This window comes from Stegodyphus dumicola, chromosome 2, assembly GCF_044657685.1.
Source record: "Stegodyphus dumicola isolate Sdum_Otavi_A_Nest chromosome 2, ASM4465768v1".
Taxonomy (NCBI): Eukaryota; Metazoa; Arthropoda; class Arachnida; order Araneae; family Eresidae; genus Stegodyphus; species Stegodyphus dumicola.
Window position 1 is genome coordinate 104,564,585 of NC_140769.1, and position 25,880 is coordinate 104,590,464.

Below are 25,880 nucleotides of genomic sequence, written 5' to 3' on the forward strand. Positions count from 1 at the left end.
CTATCAAATGCGATAGCTGAAATTTGTAGGGATGTAACCTCAATCTCTTTTGTTTGATAGCGTGTGTAATTGTGTTGCTTTAAGGGATGTTGGAACCCCAAAATCTTGAAAAAATTGTGATTTCGCATTTTTACATTTTACATATACTGTAGTATAAATTATGAGTAACGCGAAAAAATAGTACTTGTGTATTACCCCGTCTATCATTGGCGTAAATTTCGCTAACTTTCATCAACCGCCTTATTTGTTGCTCTGGAATTCTAAAGGACACGGTCATCCATAACTTGTGCTAAAACGCACTACTTGGCCGGTTGACGTGATAATACGTAAGTGCCCAAACATTCAGCACCACTTTTCGAAACACTTCGATTAAAATAGCTGTGATTGAAACCTTGTTACAAAGAATGAAAATATATAAGACAAAATATATTACAAGCTATGTAATTGTAAACTTAGGGCAGGCAAAAAATTAAATCACCAAATTCAAAGAATTATAGTGCTACAATCCAAACATACGAAGGCACCTAGATATAGATATTGAACAAATTACCTAAAAACAATGGGCTAAACTGACTGAGAATTAATTAAACGAAGAAATGGAAACTTAAACAACTGAAAACTAGCAGCAAAACTAACATGCATACGAAATGATCAAGAATCAAATTGCAGATTAACTTAACGCGCACGGAAACTGACACGGTGATGATGGCAAAGATCATGTGAACTTGCGTACCTATGATCTCAAAAGATCACGTGATCTCTGACATCGGGATCTAATTTTTGCGATTGTTTGATTTTTTCTTGCTACTTCAGCTCAACAGTTTCGAACGACACTGGTTTTTAGAGCACAAAACTCATCATCCGCTTCTGACCAAAATTCAAAGAATGATTTATTATTAATTGTGCCAGTTCCGTGAAATCTATGCATATTTCTTTTCGGTAGGTGAGACATCTTTGGGAGTATTTTCAAATGGATCCCTAAATCACTCGTATCTTGCTACCAAGTAATCCACAGCATGAAAATACTTTCTAAAATTATTTGCCAGCGTGGATAAATGATTTTCATTTATTACATAAACAACTTTAACGTGTTGTTCTTCAACTTTGGAAGTTGTACCCGTCCTTCCCCATTTGCAGGCACTTCTAGTTTTTCTGCTCCACAGTTCCAATTTTCTGCAAAAAGCAGTAACTTTATCACTCATATCCAAAATATATGGATTTATTCCTTGTAATGGAAAATTTAAGGTATTTATTTTCTAGAATATGTCAGTCAAATGGCTCAGTTTCATCACAAATAAATCATCTCCACATTTCTCAGCTTCCATTTGGTTTTCTTCCTCTAGAAAAATTGGGTCTTCATCTCCTAATTAATAAAAGCGTTGCAAAAATTTCTCACGTGATAATAATCTTGCCTCGCAGCATAGTAAAAACACTGAATGTACTGCAATGCAATTACGTCTTTACAAAGTGCAGAAAAGATTCTTGATTTTAAAGGTTCTCATTTTTATATAATTTACTACTGTTACCACCGTTGTTTCCACAATATTCATACCAGGACGCATTTCTTTGGAAGCCAGAGCTTCTCTGTGGATCATGCAGTGTGCCCAGACACATTGTGAAGATGTGGAGCATGTCTGGTGTAATATTCAGAGGCAATGTGATCTCGCCATCTCCCTCTGAGAACCATCCTGAAGTTTGGCAAGAATAATATCGACTGCCACACGGACTCCTCACCTACCTCCTGTCCAGTTATGCCGTCACGCTGCGTCACTTGTCTGGCTATGAAAGGCGGTCTTACTCTAGATTAGACTCGTTTTTTGTTCAATATCACAACGTGTATTTTGGACATCCCTGCACCATGAGTTTTGCTGATAACCATACTTATATAAAGTTACTTTTGAATGGTGTATCTCTTGCTTTGTTATAAATGTATATTCATGCCAAATTTCATTAAAATATATTCACCAGTCCTTCACAAATTCGCCATAATGTGCAAATTTTCTTAATTTACCACATGAATGTAGTTCTTGTACTACTGAACTAGCATCACAAATTCGAACATAGCCAATGAAATGAACATCCTTATTGGTATGTGCGCCTAATCAAATTGAACTGAAAAAAATTTTGCAAGTAACTTCCCGAAAAGCTGATGCTGTACATCTTCAGCTGTATCACCATTTCGGCGGACAAGAGTATCGTAATGGTCTTCATATTGAAATGAGGCAGATTATGAGTTCCTGAGGCTTTTCTGTTTCTGCAGAGTTCTGAAGAGGAAAGCAGGCGACATTTGCCTTCCCAAAAGCGTTCCCGATATATTCTATAGTGGTTAAATTTAGATCTGGAGATCTATCTGGCTGGAAAATCCATCCAGTTATAACCCTCACTAGAAAGTCATCCCTAAGAAAAGCATTGACAAATTTAACCCTAGGGAGACAAGCGTTTCTGTTCAAATAATTTAACTGGGGGAGGCAAGTGTACTCCTGAATAGGCAAGCATATGACTCTAAGCTTATAGTATTTTAATTTGTGTGCCAATGCAGAGATTATTAACATTTTTGAAGCTAGAACATGCGAATGATGTTGTTGCCTCCTCAATCTGCGTGATTGCTTTTTGATTTTTCTCTCCACAGATGTCCATTAAGTGGGGAAAAAATATCAGCTATCGTGCGTGTTCAGTGGAAATAGCATGTTTAACTTTCCAACCGTTCTGGAGTTGCGCGAACAAAGCGTTAGAATTTTAAATAATATTTGATAACAGGATTTTTCGATTGCTTGCGAAGCTTGCTACCAGTTACAGTCCAAGAGCTTGCAACTAAACATGCAAAAATTTCTTTTAATTTGTAACTTAGTTGAGCCTTCTTCGGGGTGTTAATTACTTACCTTCATTTGCTAGCTGTACAATCTAACCGCTCATACCACAAAAACATGCCCGTGGAAGTACGATATTCCCTTTTATACTTACTACGATTTATTTAATAAATAAGTAATCATTGTACCTTTGCAATCAAGGAATGAATGAAAGTTCCTCATATTCATTCATGTATGATGCCTGAGAGTAGAATATTAATAAGTATTTATTTGACCAATGCTTCCAAGTTGTGATTTGACTCAAAAGAGATGTTTCTTTTATCAAATGAGGAGACGTGAAAGTATGACCTACAAAATATACAAAAAATAACAATTACTAATCTTTCGTGAAATCCATTTTGTCTCGTTAGTTTTATCTATGAGTTACAAGGTACTTCGTTTTCAATACATATTATTCTGAACATATTGAATCTCAGTACCTATTCCGAATCCTTTGTGTTTCTCGCTTTCAAATGATTCCGAATATTTCTGCTACTGATTCTGTGAAAGTGGATAGTTTTTCCCTTAGGAAACTTAATTTACTCATTTCCTTTAGTTCCGTTTTTGCTAAAGTAATCATACTAATGTAAGAAATATTTTATTAAGCAGCCAAAAGTTACGATTATGTTTTTATCTATATAATTCTTATATACAATTCATTAACTAAACATAATTATAGGAAAATTTCTGCAATAGGTAGTAATATATGTATGCTATTTTATATATCATTGATTTTTGTAAGATACAGATAGTTCTTACACAATTTTAGAACGATTTCATTGACGTTTAATTAATGTTTAAAATGTGAAGAGTAATGTTTAAAATGTGAAGAGTACTTTTAATGTCTGATATGATAGCCTTTTTTCCGGACACTATTAAGTCTGCATCATGAATTTCATGATGGAAAAACGTTTCGTAAAATTTACAGGGGTATTGATTCCCACTACGTTTCAGAGGCCATCAGTCGTGGTGGCTTTGCTCTTAGAAAGCACTTTTCTAAGGACCAAGGCAAATAATTCATTGATTAAGGGACTTTGCAGGAATAGGTTGAAGATGTACATACGCAATAATTGCATCAGCCTTCATTTTGTCAAGAAATGCAATGGAACGTTTCAAAATACAATTTATTGCTTTGAGTTGATGAAATTTCTCTCTTGAAAATCATGAATAAGGAAATGTAATTCCTTCTGTATTCAACTGTAAATTTCTCGTAATAACACGTTAAGTTATTTTTAAGATTTATTTTCACTTTTCCTGTTTTTAATTTCTTATTGTAAAAGAATCCCGGGACAATCCCAGATACCCCACACAAAATTTCTGTGCATTTATAGAACCAGGTTTGTAAAGCTTTTTCTCTTCGTATTCGATAATAAATAAACATTTCTGTATTGCAGTCATTTAGGTAAATATATGCTTCATCAAGGTAAAAGATGCATTTCCATTTATCTCCTGATAAGTAGTCTTCACAAATATTCTGCGTTGAGCTATATACCTCCGCGAAAGCTGGTGAACATTAGGCTCTCTAGCTTAGCTAAAGCGTAAATCGTTTTTTTTTTCTTATTTATATTCATTGTTACCATAGCTATATTGAAAAACTCTGCGACTGATTTCTATGTCGGCAGATTTTCTGTTTAACGATTTAACTTTAGAAACAGTACATATCTTTTTTAAGGATTCACTTGGAATTTTCGTTCCATGTAGAAATAATGATTGACGGTTTCCCCCTTAGTATTGCTTATTTTGCATTTAATAATTTAATACGATGGATTTCACAACGATGTTGAATTATGAAATATATCTTCAAAAATTGCAAAAGCATATCCTTCAATCCCCAACTTATCTAGTACTTGTGACATTTTGAAAGACGAATAAATTAAAAATTAGCAGTCAATATTTGTTCTTTAAAATAATAATCTGTTGCCAGAAATGTTTATTTCGAAAATTTGCTTTTATCAATTCTTTATGAAAATCATTCTAAAAGTGCGTAAGCAGACTGTGTACGACATCGAATCCATTTTCAAAATGTTAAATGTTACATCAAAAACTTGTCGTCTGAATTACTCATTCAACAGATAATTTAATTAATAACTGAAAAATCACAATTTTTTAAATCTCCTTAATTTTCATACGGTTCATAAAATCTCTCCATCCAAAAGTATCTTGAAAAAGTTGTAGAAAGAACAAGAATGGTGCGAAATCATCTGATTGCATTCCCATGACTTTCTCGATGAAAATGGTGCTGTCACTACTGACATTAAATATTATTTAATTATTCATAAGACGTCTTAAATGTGAGAATTTCTAAAACGGCTTGTACAAATTTTGCAGTATCTGATATTCATGTATGATTTCAGACAGAGAACCGGCTATGAAAAAACGTTCGACATATCATATCAGAAAAAGATTCGAATTATCTCAAAATACGTTTGTTAGAGCAATGCTATAGATAAATCTAACACCTATCCTAAGTCGTGCATTCAACATATGAAAAGTGCAATTTAAAATTTGTTGATCGGCCAGTTAGAACGGAAAACATAGAATTAGACATTTTTTATCTACTCATTTAATTCTGAAGTACCGGGTGGCCATAATTAAACTGACAGTGCTCCCAGTGTTCTGTAGCGCGCTCTATTTGCAAGAATGACGCCACATTTTGTAGGAAGATTAAACAAGACGGGGGACGAAGGATTCCGCGAAAAAAAAATTAGTTCCAAAAGTCACCGCTAGGGGAATATTTGGCGTTGTGTAATAGAAAATAGAGAGTTAACAAATGCAAATTAATACGGAATAAAATTTATCGTAGGTCCATTCTTCTATGAGAACATTACCCCGACAGGACCGGAAACCTGTTCTGTTACCGTGCAGAAATATCACCACATGTTGAACAGCTTTGTCATTCCGGGACTTCAACAAAGACAATGCCTGAGGGAAATCATTTTCATGCAAGATGGAGCCTCTCCACACGTTGCTGTAAGTGTGCAACAGATGCTACGACAGAAATTCACAACAGAAATAGTCATTAACTACTTTCCAACTGCATGGCCACCTCGGTCGCCTGATCTTGCCCCATGCGACTTCTGCCTATGGGGTTACCTTAAGTTCAAGGTCTATCAACGAGTGGTCCAGGACCTGGCTACGTTGAAGGATAACATATCACGGACTGTACGGGAGATTCCTGCAGACATGTTACTTTCTGCTGTTGTGCATACTGTGCACAGAATGCAATATGTGGTCCACAACAACGGCAGTCACATTCAACCTCATTTGAATGCAAAATAAAAGATAATTTCCGTATTGATTTGCATTTGTTAACACTCTATTTTCTATTACACAGCGCCAAATATTCCCTTAGCCGTGACTTTTGGAACTATTTTTTTCGAGGAATCCTTCGTCCCCCGTCTTGTTTAATCTTCTTTCAAAATGTGGCGTCATTCTCGCAAATAGATCTCGCTACAGAACACTGTGAGCACTGTCAGTTTAATTATGGCCGCCCGTTATCTCACGTGCCTTTTGGTAAACGAAACTTTCTTAGGAAACGTCTAGTACATACTTATAAAGTTGCTTAGGATCTTTCTTCGTGAAACTAATACTGGTTGAATAAAAGTACTCGTTGGTTCTTTTACAGGGTGTTTGAAAAAAAAAGTGTGGAGTAAATTTTACTTGCTTCAGTATGTTATTTGTCTTTTAACACAAACCTTTGTGATTTGTGGCCTGATAAGGAAACGTGAAACGTATATCAAATATTTTACATGTCTTTGTACTTGTCGACATACAATGTGTGACACAAAAAAAAAAAAAAACGAGAATGGTCCAATAAATCATTGTATTTACAGAATCAGTTCTCCGTCACATTATTACCTTCAAAGTAGTTTCCTTCAGCATTCACACACTTCTGCATTCGATACTGCCATTGCTGGTAACAGTTCTGGAACGAGGTTTTTGGAAGACCCTTCAGGAGATGATTCTACGTTTTTGCCTGAACCTATTCAGCAGAAGTAAAATGGGTTCCCATTAAGCAAGTTTAAATTTAGTAAATAAAAAGAAGACGCATGGAGCCAAATTAGGTGAAAAAGGAGGATGCTCCATTACAGTAATGTTTTTTCTAGTCAGATACTGCTAGACAGAGAGGGCCGTGTGAGCGGGTGCATTGTTCTGGTGCAACAGCCATGCATCACTCCACAACTGTGGCCATTTTTCCCCAATTTTTTCAGGAAGTCTTTTTAGTACTTCAATGCAGTAGTATTGATTAAGAGTATGGCCACTGAGAATCCATTCATTCATCATGAACGTGATAGGCGTCCAGCACGTTCATCATTTTTCACACTGTCCCTTTTCCCTGAAAACCGCTTATGCCGTTCAATCACACGTGCATGAGACAAAGTTCCATCTCCATAAACCTCGGTTAACATTTGAAATCTTTTTTCCGTGGCTGATTTCTTAAGTTTCACAAGAAACTTGATGTTAATTAACTGTTCGGTTTTTACATTAGATATTTTTCCGGCAGAATGCAGTTGCACCTGTTCACTCAATGACGCAGTACTCCCCACTGGCGTGGTCGGTTAAGTGGAAACTGGCCGCATGGATAGAGGAGGTGTGTGGCATGACGTCACCAAAACAGTTGTTGCCAACTCCACTCTGTTTTCAAGCTACACACTGAGTCTCGTTTATTTTGTGCCATACCTCGTGCATAAAAATGATAATCAGTTTCAGGACAGTGGGTCAACTCAACATTCTAAAACGCAATATTTATGATAATATAGCCAACAATAATGTTCCTTAGTCTGATCGCTGACAACCGTGAAAGAAAAAAGTCAAGAAGTGCACGTTTGGTATTCCCGTGAAATACAAACGCAGCGCACTGTCATCTTACGCTCTTCAGTGGATTAGAAATGCGACAAAGAACTAACAGCCTCACTATCGGCACGTGACCGACAAAGCAGTTCAAAACCAGAATGGATCCTTTAGCGATAACATTTTTATGTCTAATTCAGAAGTCAAACAACAAAAATCAGCGTTATACCTACAAAATTTTCACAGGACTAGTTTCGATGGTTTTACCGAACCATCATCTTCAGCTGCAAAACCGCAAAGACTTCTATACTCAAGTTCTATACTCAAGGACCCCATTCCGGATATGAATTCCTGGGGTATTTATAGGATTCCTTGCCAGTGTGGTTTAATTTACATTGGCCAAACTAAGAGAGCCTTAAAATTTCGCGTCAAAGAACATGAGGCATATGTTAGAAAAAAGGAAACGCAGAAGTCTTCTGTTGCTCAACATTGCTGGTCCGAAAATCACACTTTCAATTTTTCTGCTGCCAAAATTATTCAAAAAACATCTTCCATTGGAGAACTGGATTTTCTAGAGGCATTTCACATTCATAAAAATCTTTCTGTTCTAGTTAACGATCCTAATTCCAATCCAAATTTGCCTTCGGCTTTTAGAGAAATTATGTTTCAGTTCTGGTTTCGCCAACAGATGGCGCCACTTGCTTATTCTTGTTCAGGCTTTCTTATCTTATCTAATCATTATTTCCTATCTTGTTCATTTGCGGTTTTGCAGCTGAAGATGATGGTTCGGTAAAACCATCGAAACTAGTCCTGTGAAAATTTTGTAGGTATAACGCTGATTTTTGTTGTTTGACTTCTGAATTAGTATTTATTCGGCGTGTTATTGTGTCTTAATTTTTATGTCTGTTTCTATCCTATGCACGTTTCCTCAAGTAGGCAGCTTAATTAAATTCTTTCCTCCTTGACTATGCACTGTTGCTAATTATAAATCTCATTTGCGCTATGCCAATGTTCTGTATGTACTGGTGTCAATCCTATGTCAGTATTTACTGTATACAGTATCTCTCATATGCTTGTGTCGATCCTGAATCAAGTCGACCACATACACCATCAATCGCATGTTGTACACGATTCTTTGCAGGTTACAAACTTATATTAAACCTCTAACTCATTGTTACCTCATGATCAACATTTGTTTTTTATCATTTCAATCATATCCTGGTAGCCAGTATTTATGATATACCGGTGTTACTCCTGTATCGCTAACAGTCCTATATCGTATCGATACTGCACCGTATCAATAATACGCCATGCCGATTCTACGTGGTTTCGATTTTGTGAACAAATGTTAACGGATTCAGCATTGAGCTGAAGTTACGTTCAAAAAAATTAATTTTGAACTCATAACTGAGCAAAGAACTTAATGTTTCTTCTTTTTCATATCAGATGACGCTGCATGATAGATTTCTGTATTCCAAAAAATAACAATTTTTCAACCACGTAAAATCTTCTTTTCTGATACAAACTCTACTCATTTTACGCAGCTCATATCATAAGTGTTACATCCTGGTGTAAAAGCTATATATCATATACATGAAGAAAATTCGAAACATCTGGAAAACGTAAGTTACATAACACTTCTTGAAAGTAAGAAAATCACAAGTGTCATTTAGCTAATGCTAGGAAAAAAAATATTAACGTAAGGACAAGATCATAAGCTGAGAGCTTTCTATTTGATTAAAAAATAAGTATTCCTCTCAAGTGTTGAAATGGGGAAGATAAGTTGCAAGTGAAGAAAACTGAAAATAATTTGAGACCTTTTCTTAATATTGCGAAAAGACTGAGATACAATTTTATCAAAATTTGCTTTTTTGCGTTTATTGTTGGCATAAATAAATATTACTTCGTAATATGGTGATATTTATGTCATATTTGTGTAGCAAAGTATATAAATGTTTACACGATATTTGATCTTAATAAATTCAATTAATATAAGCTACGGATTTGTAAAGATCTCTTTAAATAATTAGGTCAGTGAATAGAAAAACTCGAAACAGTTTCCACTCTGAGATGTACAGGGAAAGGAAACCACTAAAAATAGCTTAAGGTGAGTCAAGAGCTAAAACGAAATTCTCCTTAATGCACGAGTGTATAAATCAGAATGCAAATTTACTCACAGAGCATGACTAACATAATACTCGCTAAGCAGTTACCTGAGTAGCATATCATTTTGAAACAGACTCAAAGAAAAAGTTTCGACTCATTACTTACTCCGAATATTTATTTTATTTGCATAACTACTGTAGAATTAATATTCGCTTTTTTGCGTTACTGAAGTAATGCTGATTTCACTGGAAGTTTAATAGTTAAATTCCACATAAGTGAAAAATTCATAAGTAGTGGAAGGAATTGGCCGTTGAAGGAGGCATTTTTCTCATGGAAATAATAAATATCTTGATAGCTATTCTTCTTCCATTCACCACATTCAAAATTGGCGATGATCGTCGGAACTTCAGACCATTTAGTCAGAGAACGTGATGATCCATAAAATGTATCCTCGATGATAAAATCACATGACAACCACATGACGTATCAATCACATGACTATTTATAATTTTCAGAAAAAGAGGAAAGAAAGCGATGCATAGATCATTGATTGTCGAGTACCGATTTATTAGAACACGTAAAGGCGGGTAGCTTGATTAATGTAGAAGCGCATCCTTGCGTTTAGAATTTTAAACTTAATTCCTATCTTTCTGTTCTTAATTTCTCGCGGAATTGGACTGCTTTTAGTCTTACTGAAATCGTCTCAAGGGAAGTCCTTGCTGTGTTAAGTCTGAGAAATTCTATAATACTGCATTTTTTACTGGGATCTATCGTCAGACAAGTTCGTGCGTCGCTTATATGTTTCCATGTTCACACTTCTACCTCGCCGGTGTTATCATCTGTGGTCCAAAGCTCGGTGTAATTTCATGGTTACCTGTTTCAAAAGGCTTAAGTAAGCTGTACAAAACTACCGTACCTGATATCCTAAAAAATTAGGCTTAGCGGGCACTTAAACGACTTTTAAATTGTTGATAGTTCTACAACCATTGCATGCAGATTAATTAAAGGCATAAAACCCTTAACTGGAAGATAAGAACAAAGTAATTCAATAATGTTTAAACCAAGAAAGGCACAATTTACCAATATATAAGAATAAAACAAACTGAGCTCAATATATAAGAATAAAACTCACTCGAGTAACAGAGTGGGTATTTATATATATATTTATGTACCTTTAGTGCGGCTGATTGCAACTAAAACGAGAGGTGCACAACTGCATGTTATAGAAATCCTATATACAAAATTTCAAAGTTCTGAGGCTACTAGTTTTAGAGTTATGGGAGATAAATACATATATACATACGTACGGACGGACAGACGTCACGAAAAATACCTTCTGAATCCATTTTAAATCCTTTTTACAACCCGTTTTGTAAAAAAGAGTCCTTTATTCTGTCCTTACGTACAAATGTTACGCAAAAACATCGTTCAACTGCATTCGATAGCAGTTAAAATGGATATCTTCTTCCAAATATGGTACCCAAAAATTTTTGAGATTACAATACTTCCTTTACTTCGGACAAGGAAGTAATAAACAAAAAGCATGTACAACTGTAAAAATACATATAAAAACTCACTGTATACAAATTAATCAAATATTGACATGAACCACAACCGCAAAAATCAGTTTCCTCTTCCCTTTGATTTCAATGAGAAAATATTCAGTATGAAAAGTAGTTTAAATAACGACCAGTAAAAGTCTCAATTCTTCAAATGTCAACTAATACTGCAAATTATGTTATTGATTACTACATTCACCTAAGACCATTTTATTTTTTTAAAGCTCCCACATTAACCCAGCTCTTCCGAAATGATTTTCGTTGCGTTGAGTTTAGCTGAAATTTTAGAGTATTATAATTTACTTGATAAAGCAGAAATTATTATTGGCAATAAATTATTATAAAGCATAAATTATTATTTGATAAAGCATGGATTATACATTATACATATGTGTTTGTGTCACTCTGTAATTAATTATTGCAAATTTTATTTCAGATTCAAAAATTTTTAACCCATTGGTTTGTCTAAAATGAGAGCACATTGACGGCATATACATCATTTTTACAAATGGATGACTACGGTAAGATACATTTCAATATGTATTAAAATTTAAATCCAATGTCAAAGCCATAACGTATTCACCTTTCAATGAAAGCATCATAATGTATTTTCTCGAATTAAACCTTTATTTTAGTTGCAAATTCAGTATGAATAATATAAAAGGAGGTGTATGCATGCTTCGCATAAATAATATGGATGTGCACAGTTCATTTCAAGATAAGAGGAATCTTAACATCCATTCCTTTATTTTTCCCATCCCTCTTTATATTTCTAGCCGATGTTACCCATAGAAGAGTTCTATCTTTAAGTTACCAGTTAATTTTCTGTTCCTAATAATATTATTTTTATAACTGTATGAACAGCGAACAGTTTTCGTTACTTTTTTAGAAACCACAAAAATGTTTTCGATTTTAATTTACTTAAGCAAAACCCATAATGATGTATGCAGTTTTATATAAATAACAATACTAAATCAAGATTTTCGTAAATAGGCTGAATATTTTATCTATGAATTTCCAGTTGCTCTCCTTTTTCCTTTAAATTATATCAGTAAGTGATTTTATCGAAAATCTTGAAGAACGCAATCGTGCTTAATTTATATTTACAAAAATTGTAACAATGCGTGTAATTTATACAAAAAATTCAACATCATTAAATAAATTAAGAAAGAAAGCAGAAAAAAATAAATTCTTTTCATAAATTCAATATGGATATTTTTAGTTTCGCTTTTAATTTATGTAGAAAAATATTATACCTAAGCTTTGAAATATTTATGCAAGGTGCCATCTTAACACTTATCTTAAATCGATAGCAAGGAGGCCTAACGATATGACGGCTGGAAAAGCCAAAATCAAACGTTTGCAATAAATTACACTGGTTTTCAAAAATTAAGGAAATATCACAAAAATAGATATAACTCGTTCAAAAATAAGTCAGCCCGTATAAAATTTGAATATGTCATCAAATAAGAATTGCTGAGTAAAAGTGCAGTATGCAAATTAGCGATGCTGTAATCGAAATGCGTCACCTGCGAGGAAAATACAATTGCATATTTCAGAGCAAGCCTGTAAATTTGCTCTGATGCTGGGATAAGAAATCTGGGATAGCCAATTTGTAACAATGACCTCATTTATCATTTGCCCGAAGAACTGCGATTCAGAGCCATTGGGAGACTAGAGGCAGGACAAATGTGCGTAGTCCTCAAAAATTTTGAATAACAGATTCGGATTCAAGAGGTTCAGCCAAGGACGCCAACCATTACAAAGAGCGCTGATGACCGATATTTTTGTTATGCGCATGAAGGAATAAAACCTTGACTCCGACTCAATGCAGATCCTCCCTTGTTGCAGCCACTGGAAGGCTCGTGTCAACTTCGCTGTGCGTGGAAGTCTTCAGAAGGAGGTCTATACGTGAGGCGAACAACCATTTGAGTGCCATTCCCATCACGTCATAGAAGGGAATGTTTGAAGTGAGCAGGTTAACATGCTAACTAGACAGTTGATCAATGGAGGATCTTTCTAGGGATGAGTCCAGGTTTAGCCTCCAAAACAATAGTAGGCTTTACTTGATTTGGAGAGAACCCGGAACCCGTTATCACCCATCAAATATCCGTGAAACAGATGCATACAGAGGACTCTGTGTCTGGGGTGCTATATCTTTGGGTGGAAACACAGACCTCCATGTCCAAACGTGGAACCATGAATGCTCAGGCTTATGCAGATGATATACTTGATTATTATGTGCAACCTTATGCCGGTACAATAGGAAATAATTTCCTGCTGGAGGACGACAACGCTAGACCTCACATTGATCGTGGATTATTATCTTTAGCAGCAAACAATTCAGCGCACTGAGTGGCCAGCTCGATCACCGGATCTGAATCCTATCGAGCATGTTTGGTATGCTTTCGGAATACCAAATTGATGCATCTGATTTTTTCATTTTAAACATATGCTAATTTTTACAAAATCATAATTGTCTTGTAATTTATTTTCATGTTAATTTATACCATACTATGTGTTACATGTTGTGGATCAGTTTCATTGAATTCTACATGTAACCTTTTGAGAAAGCGTCATTTTGGGGATTTTTCCTTAATTAATGATAACCAGTGTATCTTATTACTGTTAAATTCTTATATCAACTAGAACTGCTGTCACAAGAGTTCTTTGTATCTTCTTTTAAACATTATCTTTCAACATCTCAAAGCCAAACCGTTTTACAGAAATATGAATGTTTGCGGGAGAAAATATTTCACCTGACAAACTGAATAAAGACAGATGTATTTTAAATGTCTGAATATATTTTTAACATCTAAATATAAAATCCGTTTTAACACGTTTTAGGCTAATCTGTCGCTTTCTTGAGAATCTGAAACGATCCAAAAGCATTAACGTAATCAGTAAAGTCATGTGTAGTGGGTTATAATCTGAATATTAAGAAACGTTTAGAGACATTACGTTATTTGAAAGCAGGAAAGATGGAAAATGAACAACGCCTTCGCCGGGAATGGAACCACGGACCTCCAACATGCAGACTTCTACAAAACGAAGGCACTCCAATAAGGCGGGAGAAATACCTTATATACTCCCCCTTTTAAAGGGCGACTGGGTTTTTTAGGAAATCCAATTGCCAAATCCTGGGTGAGGAGAATCATTACCCAACATCCTTTTAGCTCGGGCGACACTTGGGTTGAGGATGATTCTTTCCTGCTTCCAATTAACCTAATGTATCTACAAAATAACGTTTTATCAAAAAATCAACAAACTATTTTGGTCTATATACAAACTGCAATGATTAGTTTAAGTTTGTAACATGTAATACGCTAAAATTTAAAAATATGCCTCTCATGTAAAAAGCACTGCAGCGAAATTATGCACCTCTAATTACAGTTGTTATTTTACGATACAAATAAAAAGTAAGCTTTGGCTGGCCGGGTAAAACGGATTTTTAAACGAATTCTGTTATTAACAATTCCTTCACATTTAATTTTTAATTTGTGTGATGTTGTTTTATTTAGGCTTTTTATTAGGTTAACGAATTATGCAATTATGTTATTTCATATATTAAACTGTGCAAAAGGACTTGCATTAAGATTCAATTTTTTAATAATAGTGATGAAAAGTGATATTTGTCTCCTTCCCTTTTCATCCTTTTCTCGTGTAAATGGTAGCATGTGAGGCTAGTAGACGGAAGATCCAGGGATTGTAAATATAATGACGATGTAGTTGATCTTTTGTGTTCCGGCTTCGAATAGACTCTACAATGGTATAAAAATATTTGAAATTTGAGAAATTTTTAGGATTCGAATTCGGAACAAGCCCCCACCCCCCAAAGAAAATCTGAAAGGTTTCATATTTTAAATTACGTCCAAAGGGGCGTTTTTTTAATGTTTTCTGTATTACCTTTATTTATTAAATATCATGTCCTTTGTACTTAAACCATAAAATTCAGTTCAGTAGCAATGTCGCAAAGTAATTTTAAAATGAGCCTATCTTTAGAATTTCCGATGCACAGTTCCGCGCCCGCTGGAGATAAAAAGGTTTTTTTCCCCGCCATAGAGTGTTACCATTGCTCGCTTTTAAATTATTAAGTTTGGTACTCAAAAATTCTTTAAAGTTTTACAAAATATGAAATCGATCATAAAACAAATTCCAAATTTAGGATTACGTCATTCAAAATTCGGTGCCTCTATGTACCGCTGTTTTATCGCAATGCGGAAAATATACATACATTTATGCAGATCTTTCATTATTTAATTTCTTCCAATATAATGCAGGACAATATTTGGTGGCAACAGTTTGAAAAGTGAAAAGGACATTTATAGTGATTCACCGCAAAATCGCAAAACGAAAACAATAGTTCTTCAGGGACAAAGTCCCTTTGGACTAACAAATTACGATTCTCACACATCTTTTATTATTTCATTACATTTTTACTCAGAAAACATATCTGCGTCATATTAGTCTAGGTAATGATAATTAAAAAAAGTCTTATTTAATGAATTATTTTAGAAGATAATTTTTCTGTCTATGTGTCAGGAATGTCAGGTAGGCAACTTTCGAATTCTGAATTTAAGATGTGGAACCACTTTCAGATTTTTGTGGAACTCGGGGGATGTGCAGAACGCAGTTTCAAGACACTGGTCCAGAGAAATGTGCTCGATTAATTTAATCACGATTGGTATACTGCCATACTTCCGAATATTTAGTATTTCGTAATTATGTGCCATGGCTTCCGTGCAGATCTCATACCAATACGCCACATAGCAAATTTACCAAGTAGCATTAAAAGCTATAATATGTATGCATATGTTAGTGATTACACAAGTTTAATTTAATCTTAGATACAAGGTGCTCTAACTGAATAATGAGCAGCACATGCTTCATTCAACATACATCCGATAACCTGCGAAACGCAATTCCTTCTCGTAAATCAATACTCGAATCTCAAATTGAGAAACTGGAGTATGCTAAAGGTGAGAAACTTGAGGATGCTACAGAATACTTTTATTAGATTTCTCACAAGATGTTTCTCATTGAACAGAAAATTATGCTATTTTCGAGTGAAGAAAATTAATTTCGAGCTCCTGCAATTCAATTAAAACGTTTTGGAAAGATTAGTTCCCTTTTCAAACAGAAATATGAAAACTGGATTCAAATCAGCGTATATCCTATTCTTCCGCTGGCAAAAAAAGCTCTGCAATTACTGATATTAATGTTTCTTTACAAATATCACAAAGTAGTTCAGAATTTTTTGAAATGTTATAGCAAAGACTGAGATTAAAAGCTAAAGGAAAACTCCAGCTTTATTGTTACCTATTTGATTGTAAATGTCTAATATATTTAAATCTGTTTGATTGCATTTTTGTTTCTATGTCTGTTTTCTGAGTAATTTTTATATTGTTTTTATTTATTCTTGTGTTTCATTGTTACACTTATAAGTAATAATTTTCTGTATGTAATTTTTGTAAGTGCTTATTTTGTACAAAATTATATATATGATTCTGAGTCTAACAACGATTAAATTCTGAAAAAAACTCAGAACATGTGCAGAAGACTTCCTACTAGTTCGTTGCGATATTTGGAGATTTCTGACCAACTTGGTGATTTTGAAACAAAAATATGATGTGGATACCGTATGACCTATTAAGTTATACACATTTTTGCTGCACTTATTTCCGCACATTATTATAACACGATTAACCGATTCCTCAAGGCAAGTTGAAAATGATACTAACAAGTGCAAATTTTTAAATTAAAAATCCCAGAAAATTTTGTTCTACGAAAATCGAACGCTTTATCATTTTATTTTTTGATAACGAGTACAAAAATTTCCCAAATAAATGTAGGAAGCGGGATACCACATTTAATACTATATTTTGTTATTTCTTCAAAGTTAATGTTTTATTTTTTTAACTTACATTGCCAAATCATGAATATTTTCGTCATTTAAAACAATTTTGTAATTAGAAAACTACAATCAACTACTGAAAATATTTGAAACCGGATAAGGGTTGGGTATATACATACATATATATATATACCATCTATTTGTGCACTTCCCTATTTTATTGCAATAGGCAGTACCAAATATATATATATATATAATTTATTTACTAAAGAAATATTGATTATATTATCCCTTAATATTAATTTTAGTAGAAGTATCTAAAAAGAGTGAACCCATAGGTAGGAAGTTTAATTCCGAAAATTGTTTTAAAGTAACTTGAATGTAAACTGTTAAAAATGTTTTACGGGGACTTGAATTAAATCGTGAATAACAAAATTTCAATCGGAAAAAGAAATTAAATTAAAAGCAAGATGTATGTATGTTTGGTACTGTCTATATATATGTATATATATATTTGGTACTATATATATATATATATATATATATATGGGGATATATATTGCCTATTGCAATAAAATAGGGAAGTGCACAAATAGATGTAATAGCCGTCTGATATACAAAATTTCTACGTTCTTTACGCTAATAATTTCTGAGTTATGTGAGATACTAATTATACGTACATATAGACATCACGTAGGAATGCATTTTAAATTAATTTTGTACTAGTTCGTTTTGGAGTAACAAATTCTTTAATCTAACTATACGTAAAGACTTCAAGGAAATAAATGGTCAGAATTCACTGGGGAATGATTAAAATGGATATTTCCATTGAAATATGATACCCCAAAATTTTCGCAATTACACTACTTCCTTTGCTTCGTACAAGGAAATCATTTCGAAGATCTAGGAGCGATTTTTGAGGAAGTTGCGAGAAGGACTGATAGCATCCTTGTTGTTACTAATCTCGCTTGCCTGAATCAGAGCAAGCGCACGAAATTCATCGTGGTCTAAAATGTCCTCTTAACCTGTTAAACATTTCAAACTATCCCATTATATACCTATAACATATATATTAAACACATCGCCGTAAGTGCTCAGGGTCACATGCCAGTATATCCAGAGGACATGCTCACTAAATCCCATTAACAGTATACGGGGCTGCTGTGAAGACCTTCCGACCGAAAATTTTTTCAACTTGTATTAGTATTTTGCACTCATTTGCAAAGCAAAGTATACTATTTAAAAATTTAATAATTTATTTAATGAGTGCAATAAACATATATAAAAAAATAACTGAACATACACGAATTATAGCTTCTTGACAAAATGTTGCAGGGAAATTTTATTAAAAGGAATATTTCTTCTATTAAAGCTAGCTAAATATTTAGCCATCTACCAATAACTGGTTTTACGAATGTTGTATCTATGTTAATAATTTTAGAGAAATTATATGTAAATTGTAGTACCTTTTGTATAATGTAACATGAAAGGCTCAAAATGAGGAGCATACCAGGAACAATACGGTTACAGGGGTAAGTGGATTTAACATTGCGGTAAATGGCTATCTTGGCCAAACTGGCGATAGTTTTGGGATTTCTGACGCCAAATGTGGCCAGAAATTGTCACACTTGGCGACTATTTCGAAACATTTTGCTCCTATCCCTGTGTAGCTGTAACTATCCGGCACTATGTATATGTAAACGCAACGTATTAATTTTATTTAAAATGTATTTTCACGATTGGCAACAACAGTTTTTTTCAGAACGATAATAATTTGAACTGTAATGTTTTTGAGCAGTAATGTTGACGGTAATGTTTCTGAATAAAGCAAGTATTTTACAATTAATGTTTGACGGAATATGTTTTTAATAAAGGAACTAATGATTGGCTAACATTTCAGAAGTGGGATAAACTAGAATTATTATCTAGATTTAACAACGTATTGCCTTAACGTACGCTAAGCCTAAACTGAATGCGGAAGCTCGCCAAAACTGAAAGTAGAAAGGTACGTGAATTTATAAACTGTTTATGTTATGTCTAAGTATTAAACGGAAAGAACTTAAGTGTAATTATTGTATTATTATTTGAAAATTGAAGTCTAAGATGGCTTATTTGGCAAGAGGCAAGAAATGTGACTTAAAAGAACTTGCTTTGGAATTTGATGTAGATGTCCCTTCTGATATTAAAATTGTAGGCTTAAGAGATATGATTTTGAATAGTAAGAATTATAATGAAGACTTTACTAAACAAATGCTAGATAGAATTATAAATGATCGTTTAGACAGGGAAAAGTTAGAAATTTTAGAAAAAGATAAGCAAAGAGCATTTGAACTTGAAAAATTGAAAATTGAAGCGGAAATCAGAAGTAGTAATGTAAATGATTCTGTTCCTTCTAATGTTAGTAGAAGTAATATTTGTGATATGAGTAAATTAATGCATAAGTATGATTTGAATGAAGGTGATATAAGTTTTTATCTAGTTTTATTTGAGAGACAGGCACGACGTATTGGGTTAGAAGAACAAAACTGGGTTTCTCAGCTGTTGGGTCTATTGCCTTATGAAATAACTCAATTAATTGCCCGTGAATCAGAAAAAAAAGCTAACGATTATAAGCACGTTAAGCAACTGCTACTAAGAAAATTTAAGTTAAGCCCTGAACAGTTTCGGCAAAAGTTCGTTGATCATATTAAAACATTGCGTAATACGTGGAAGGACTTCACGTTAGAATTAAAAAATTATTTTGAAGAGGCTTGCTGGATTAAATGTAACAGATTTTGACTCTTTAAAACAACTTATTATTACTGATCAATTAAAGAAAAGGGTCCCCGCTGCTATCCGAGACCATTTCATTGATGATTGGTCTAAATTCATTAATCCTGAAGAGTTGGCTGAAAAACTAGATGAATATGAAAATATTCGGGCAGGGATAAAAGTACTTCAAGTAGAAAATAAAACTTTTAGGCATAATTCAAAGCCCAAATCTGATTCTAAATTTTATGAAGGATCCTATAATCAGTATTCAAGACAAAGAAATGTTAACAATTCCATGCAGACAGATGGTAATTTCAAAGTGGGTTTTAAAAACAGTTTTGATAATAAATACAATCTGAGAGATAAATTTTATAAAACAGACGAAAGGAAAAGGGAATATAATTCTGGCATCCGCAATGAAAAGGGTGAGCCGAAATGCTTCAATTGTAATGATTATGGACATATAGCGACGGATTATCCTCAACCTAAAAAAAGAAATTACTTGCAAGAAATGTAACGAAAAGGGTCATACTTTTAAAAAGTGTACGTCTAAGAATCCAGACTTGACAAATGTTAAAAATAATCTATCCGTGGACCAGAATTCAGGTGTTTCACCACCTGTATATTTAAAGTATGCTCGCATCAATAATGGAGAAGAAATTACTGCAATCATAGATACGGGTTCTAGTTCCTGTTTATTGAAACAGTCTGCGGCTAAGAGACTGAATCTTATTATAAAACCTGATGTGGAGGAATTGTTTGGTTTTGGAAACCAGAATAAACCAGCCACTAGAACATTGGGAAAAGTAACTGTTAACTTAGAGATTGATAATGTGGAAGGAAAGGACATTACAGTTCTAATTGTAGGAGATGAAACGCAACCATGCGACTTATTAGTTGGTCGAACATGGATTGATTTACCACATATTGCATACGCCAAGATAGGTAATACCTTGCACATACGCTATGCTAATGACTGCCCATTTTCACAGTTGCAAAATGATAGCAACACTCCGCGAATTAAACTGAAGACTTCCCAAGAAACTCAAATCGAAAGTAATACGGTTAATTTCGTGAAAGTTAAAACTGATGAAATAAATAACGGTTATGTTTTAATAAGTGGATCGGAAGATGAGTTAGGCTCATTATTGGAAGTAATACAGGGAGAAACAGTGATACCAGTCATTAACTACAGGGATCGGAAACTAATTTTGAAAGAGAATCAATGTATCGGTAGAGCGGAAGTAGCAGAATTAGTTGAACCAAGTTCAGATCAGAAAACTAAAAATTCAAGTCAAAAGGAAATACTGATAATAAATGAAATTAAGAAGTTTACAAGATCATACGTTCTTGTAAACTTCTTAATTTCATTTATTATCAGTATTTCCTTTTGACTTGAATTTAGAAGAAATTAAAGTTAATAACAATATTACGCCAGAGAGAAAACATGAAGTTTTACATTTGATAAATGAGTATCGAGATTGTTTTGCATTAAATATGGAGGAATTAGGGTGTACAAACTTAACAAAAATGGATATTAAAGAAATTGAAGGGAGTAAGCCTATTTGCATGAAGTCGTATAAAACCAATGCCGAAGAGCGTGCTTCTATAAAGAAGATAATAAATGAATGGAAGAAATATGGAATTGTTACTGAAACAAGATCTCCGTATGCTAGTCCAGTTTTACTCGTAAAGAAAAAAACAGGTGAACTACGATTAGTGATAGATTATAGAAAGTTGAATTCACAAACTGTTAAAGATAAATTTCCACTCCCTAGGATAGATGATCTCCTTGAATGTCTTAGTGAGTGTAAAGTTTTCACTACATTGGACTTAGCTCATGGATATTTTCAGATTCCTTTAACTGAAGAAGCGAAACTGAAAACAGCTTTCATCACTCCAGATGATACTGGTCAATTTGAACGTATGATCTTTGGGTTAGCTAATGCACCTGCAGAATTTCAGAGACTTATGAATCAAGTTTTAGGTCCATTGCTTAATAAAGAAGTATTGTGCTATTTGGACGACATATTAATTCCGGCTAAATCTTGGGAAGAAATGATGGAAAAACCTAGGAAAGTGTTTGATAGATTGAGAGAAGCAATGCTGACATTGAAACTGACAAAATGCGAATTTGGAAAAGATGAAGTTGAGTATTTGGGATTTCTAATAAAATCAAATGGTATGCAACCTGGACCAAGAAAAGTACGAGCCATATTAAACTTTCCTAAACCAACCAATGAACATGAAGTTAAACAATTTTTAGGTCTTACAAGTTTCTTTAGAAGGTTTGTACCGAAATACGCAGAGAAAGCTGAGCCGCTAACGAGACTGACGAGGAAGGATGAAACATTTCGTTTGAACGAAGATCAGCAAGAAGCATTCAGTACTTTAAAGGATCATTTAACTAATGAACCAATACTAGCATTATATAATTCCGAAGCAGAGACTGAAGTGCACACAGACGCGAGCAACAAAGGACTGGCAGGAATGCTGTTGCAAAAAGGTGAAGATAGAAATTGGCATTTAGTTTATTGTGTAAGTAAAGGAACAACAGAAACAGAAAAGAATTATCATTCAAGCAAATTAGAATTAATGGCTATAGTTTGGACTTTGACACGACTTCGACAATTTTTAATTCGAATCAGATTCACGGTAATTACAGACTGCCAAGCTTTAGTTTATTTAAACGCGAAAAAACTTCAAATCCTCAGATAGCAAGGTGGAGTAATCTGATCCAGGAATACAATCTTGAAATAAAGCACAGGCAAGGCAAAAGAATGAGTCACGTAGATGCATTGAGCCGATCGCCAGTTGATCAGCCAGAAGAAACTTTAGACTCTATAATTGAAAACAACTTGGAAGTTTGTTTAACGCTAACGATAGATGAACAAATTCTTATAATTCAGCATTCAGATCCAGAATTACGCAAATTAATAGACATTTTAAAGAAAAAGATAAATGATAGAACGAATGCAGAGAAATATGTAACTGAAAATTACGTCTTGAAGAATAATCGATTGTTTCGTAAAGTGAAAGATCAGGAAAAGGAGAAATTGTTATATGTCATACCTAAATCGATGAGAAAAGGTATTGTAGTAAAATTTCACGATCTTTTGGGACATTTTTCAGCAGACAGAACTGTTGCCAAAATCAAGGAATCATACTGGTTTAAAGGAATGAAACGATATGTTATGCGTCACATTTCGATGTGTTTCGAATGCCTAGTAAATAAACTGCCTAGTGGTAAGAAACAAGGAGTACTGCATCCAATTAGACCTGGTAGAAGACCTTTTGCAATTATACATATTATACATTTAGGACCATTCGTAAAAAGTTCAAGAAGAAATACAGAATTATTTGTAATAATTGATAGTTTTACGAGATTTACACGCTTATATCCTATGAAAAGTACTACAACCAAGTATGTGTTAGTTGTATTGAAGAGTTTTGTAGATGATTTTGGGTTACCAGAAAAAATTATCAGTGATAGAGGAACATGTTTCACAGCGAAGGAATTTCGAGAGTACTGTCAATAATGGAATCAGTCATACACTCAATTCAACTCAACATCCAAGTGGTAATGGTATGGTGGAAAGAGCAAATCGAACAATTTTGGCTACGATTAAAACGAGTATGGAAAATCCGAATCAGAGAGACTGGGACAAAAAGATTAAGGAATGCGAAAGAAATCTAAACAATATGATAAATAAGACTACAAATAAAACTCCTTTCGAAATGCTTCACGGTTATTCACCAAAATTTAACGACGGATTGATGAGGATGATTATAGATGAAGACGCAAATGAATGGGAGAATCCAGTAATCTTACAAAATGAAGCTAGAAAGAGAATTGAAGATATGCAGATGAAAATGAAAGCAAATTATGACAAGAAGAAAAGCAACTCTTTAACATTCGAACGAGGAGAAATAGTAGTTATGAGAAGAGTACCTAAATCAACTGGAGAATCAACCAAAACACAACAAAAATATCGAGGACCTTTGGTAGTTACAGAAGTTTTACCAAGTGATACCCATAGAGTGACTCAATTAGAAGAGAAGGTGAAAGGACATTTCTTTAGTACGACAGCTCATGTGAGTCAATTAAAGTCATGGCAGTGTCAAGCTGAATCAGAAGAAGACGATGATGGTGATGACATTAGTGTTACTGGGGATAACGATAACAACACGCTGCATATTACTAAAACTAGGACACGGAAAAAGAATAGAAAACGACGCTGAATCTATATGACAGCTAAAGACTTTCGAACTATAAACATTAATATTACAGATTTAATTTTACAGATTTAATTTTTTTAAATATAAGTTCTTAATTCTCCGAGGTCGTAACTAAGTCAGGATGCCCGAATGTAAACGCAACGTATTAATTTTATTTAAAATGTATTTTCACGATTGGCAACAACAGTTTTTTTCAGAACGATAATAATTTGAACTGTAATGTTTTTGAGCGGTAATGTTGACGGTAATGTTTCTGAATAAAGCAAGTATTTAACAATTAATGTTTGACGGAATGTGTTTTTAATAAAGGAACTAATTAATTGCTAACATATATAACTTAGTGCCCTGTCATTTTGGGTCAACAATTTTGTACACTTGTGTGAAAAGCCCCATAAAAGTTCAAATGCAATAAAAAGTGCAATTATAAAGTGCAAATCCAATAAAAGTGCAATTATAAAGTGCTTTTGGAAAAACAAATTTCATGAAGATGTCATCGGTTTTGTAGGCATTCAATCCTCTACGAACCTGTAAGCACATAACAATATAAACAAAAATTTTGCTACATGAAAAAGTGAGGTGTTTAATATTTTTTATAGCAACTGGTTTATATAATACAGTAATATTTAAAGAGGTCATTAGCAGTGTGCGTTTATCAATTTTATATCGACATCAACAGGGTCGTAACCAAATGTAAATCTCTGGTTGAAATGCATAGTTTCCAAGAACATCTCAAATTCCAGCAGAATATATTCTTTGATACACCATACTGCAACTTACTCTATGGTTTTAATATAATCTTCAACTCATTAAATTATTACTGTAATAAAACACTGAATATTTTTATAACGATAAAGCTTCTTAATTCAGAAATACAAAATGTAATTTTGTATCAGAATGTTGAGCACAGTAACTAAAAACATTTAATAAATTATGTGGAAAATAGAAACCATATTCCTAGCCAAAGCTGGAATAAACGTTTTAAAGTTCTATCCAATTTAAATTTTCTTTCTTCTCACAATCTAGATTTGAAAGGCTTCCATCTAAAGGTGCTTCCATTACTTGAGCAATGTATTTCTTTTCCACTTAAAAAGTAAATGAGAAGATAACGATAAACTTAACTCACAAATGATTTGTAAATAATTTTAAAGCGAGTGTTATTTTTTTCTTTTTTGGACTTTTACAGCTTTTCTTTAAAATCCCCTTTCAGAATTCTTTCCAATTTCAAAGTATTCGCATTTCTTCAAAATATAATAATGTCGTATACAAAAGGAGTTTAAATGTAAAAGCTGTTGAGAAAATATTAAAGATAAAATAAACCTCATTTATTTTACGCTTTTCTTTTGCGTTAAAGTCGATAGATTTAAAGAACCGGAGTAAATGAAATAGTGGAAAAATCCTATCAATCGCTTTGCATGATTGCCTGGCTAAGAAAAAGAAAACGTGTATTCAGAACTTTCTTTAGAAAGTAATTAAAATAGTTCCGTAAAACTTATTTTAACTTTCATTGCATTCTGATTTGCGCAGCTTTACTTCCTTCTTGAGTGGGTTAATAGTCAGGATTGAATTAGAAAATTTCAAAGATTTCTTCACAACACAAGTTGTAAAACTCTAAATTGCATATGTAAACAACGTTTCTGCTGAAGTTAGTATTTTCAACAAAAGTCAAACTCTACTTCTATTGGAATAATGAAGCAAGAAATGAATTATAGTTTATTTCATTTCTTGAAAGTCTTT

The 25,880-nt window shown here is 33.6% G+C and overlaps 1 protein-coding gene across 2 annotated transcripts in view; it reads left to right on the forward strand.

Annotated features, from left to right (window-relative positions):
* LOC118187546 (QRFP-like peptide receptor) overlaps positions 1 to 25,880 on the forward strand; it is a 696,437-nt gene that overhangs the window by 279,747 nt on the left and 390,810 nt on the right. For both annotated transcript variants that reach the window (XM_085810979.1, XM_085810980.1), the window contains exon 3: positions 11,739 to 11,823. In XM_085810979.1, coding sequence (XP_085667105.1) covers positions 11,811 to 11,823 — 13 coding nt within the window. In that variant the 5' untranslated portion in view covers positions 11,739 to 11,810. The remainder of the gene's footprint in view (positions 1 to 11,738; positions 11,824 to 25,880) is intronic.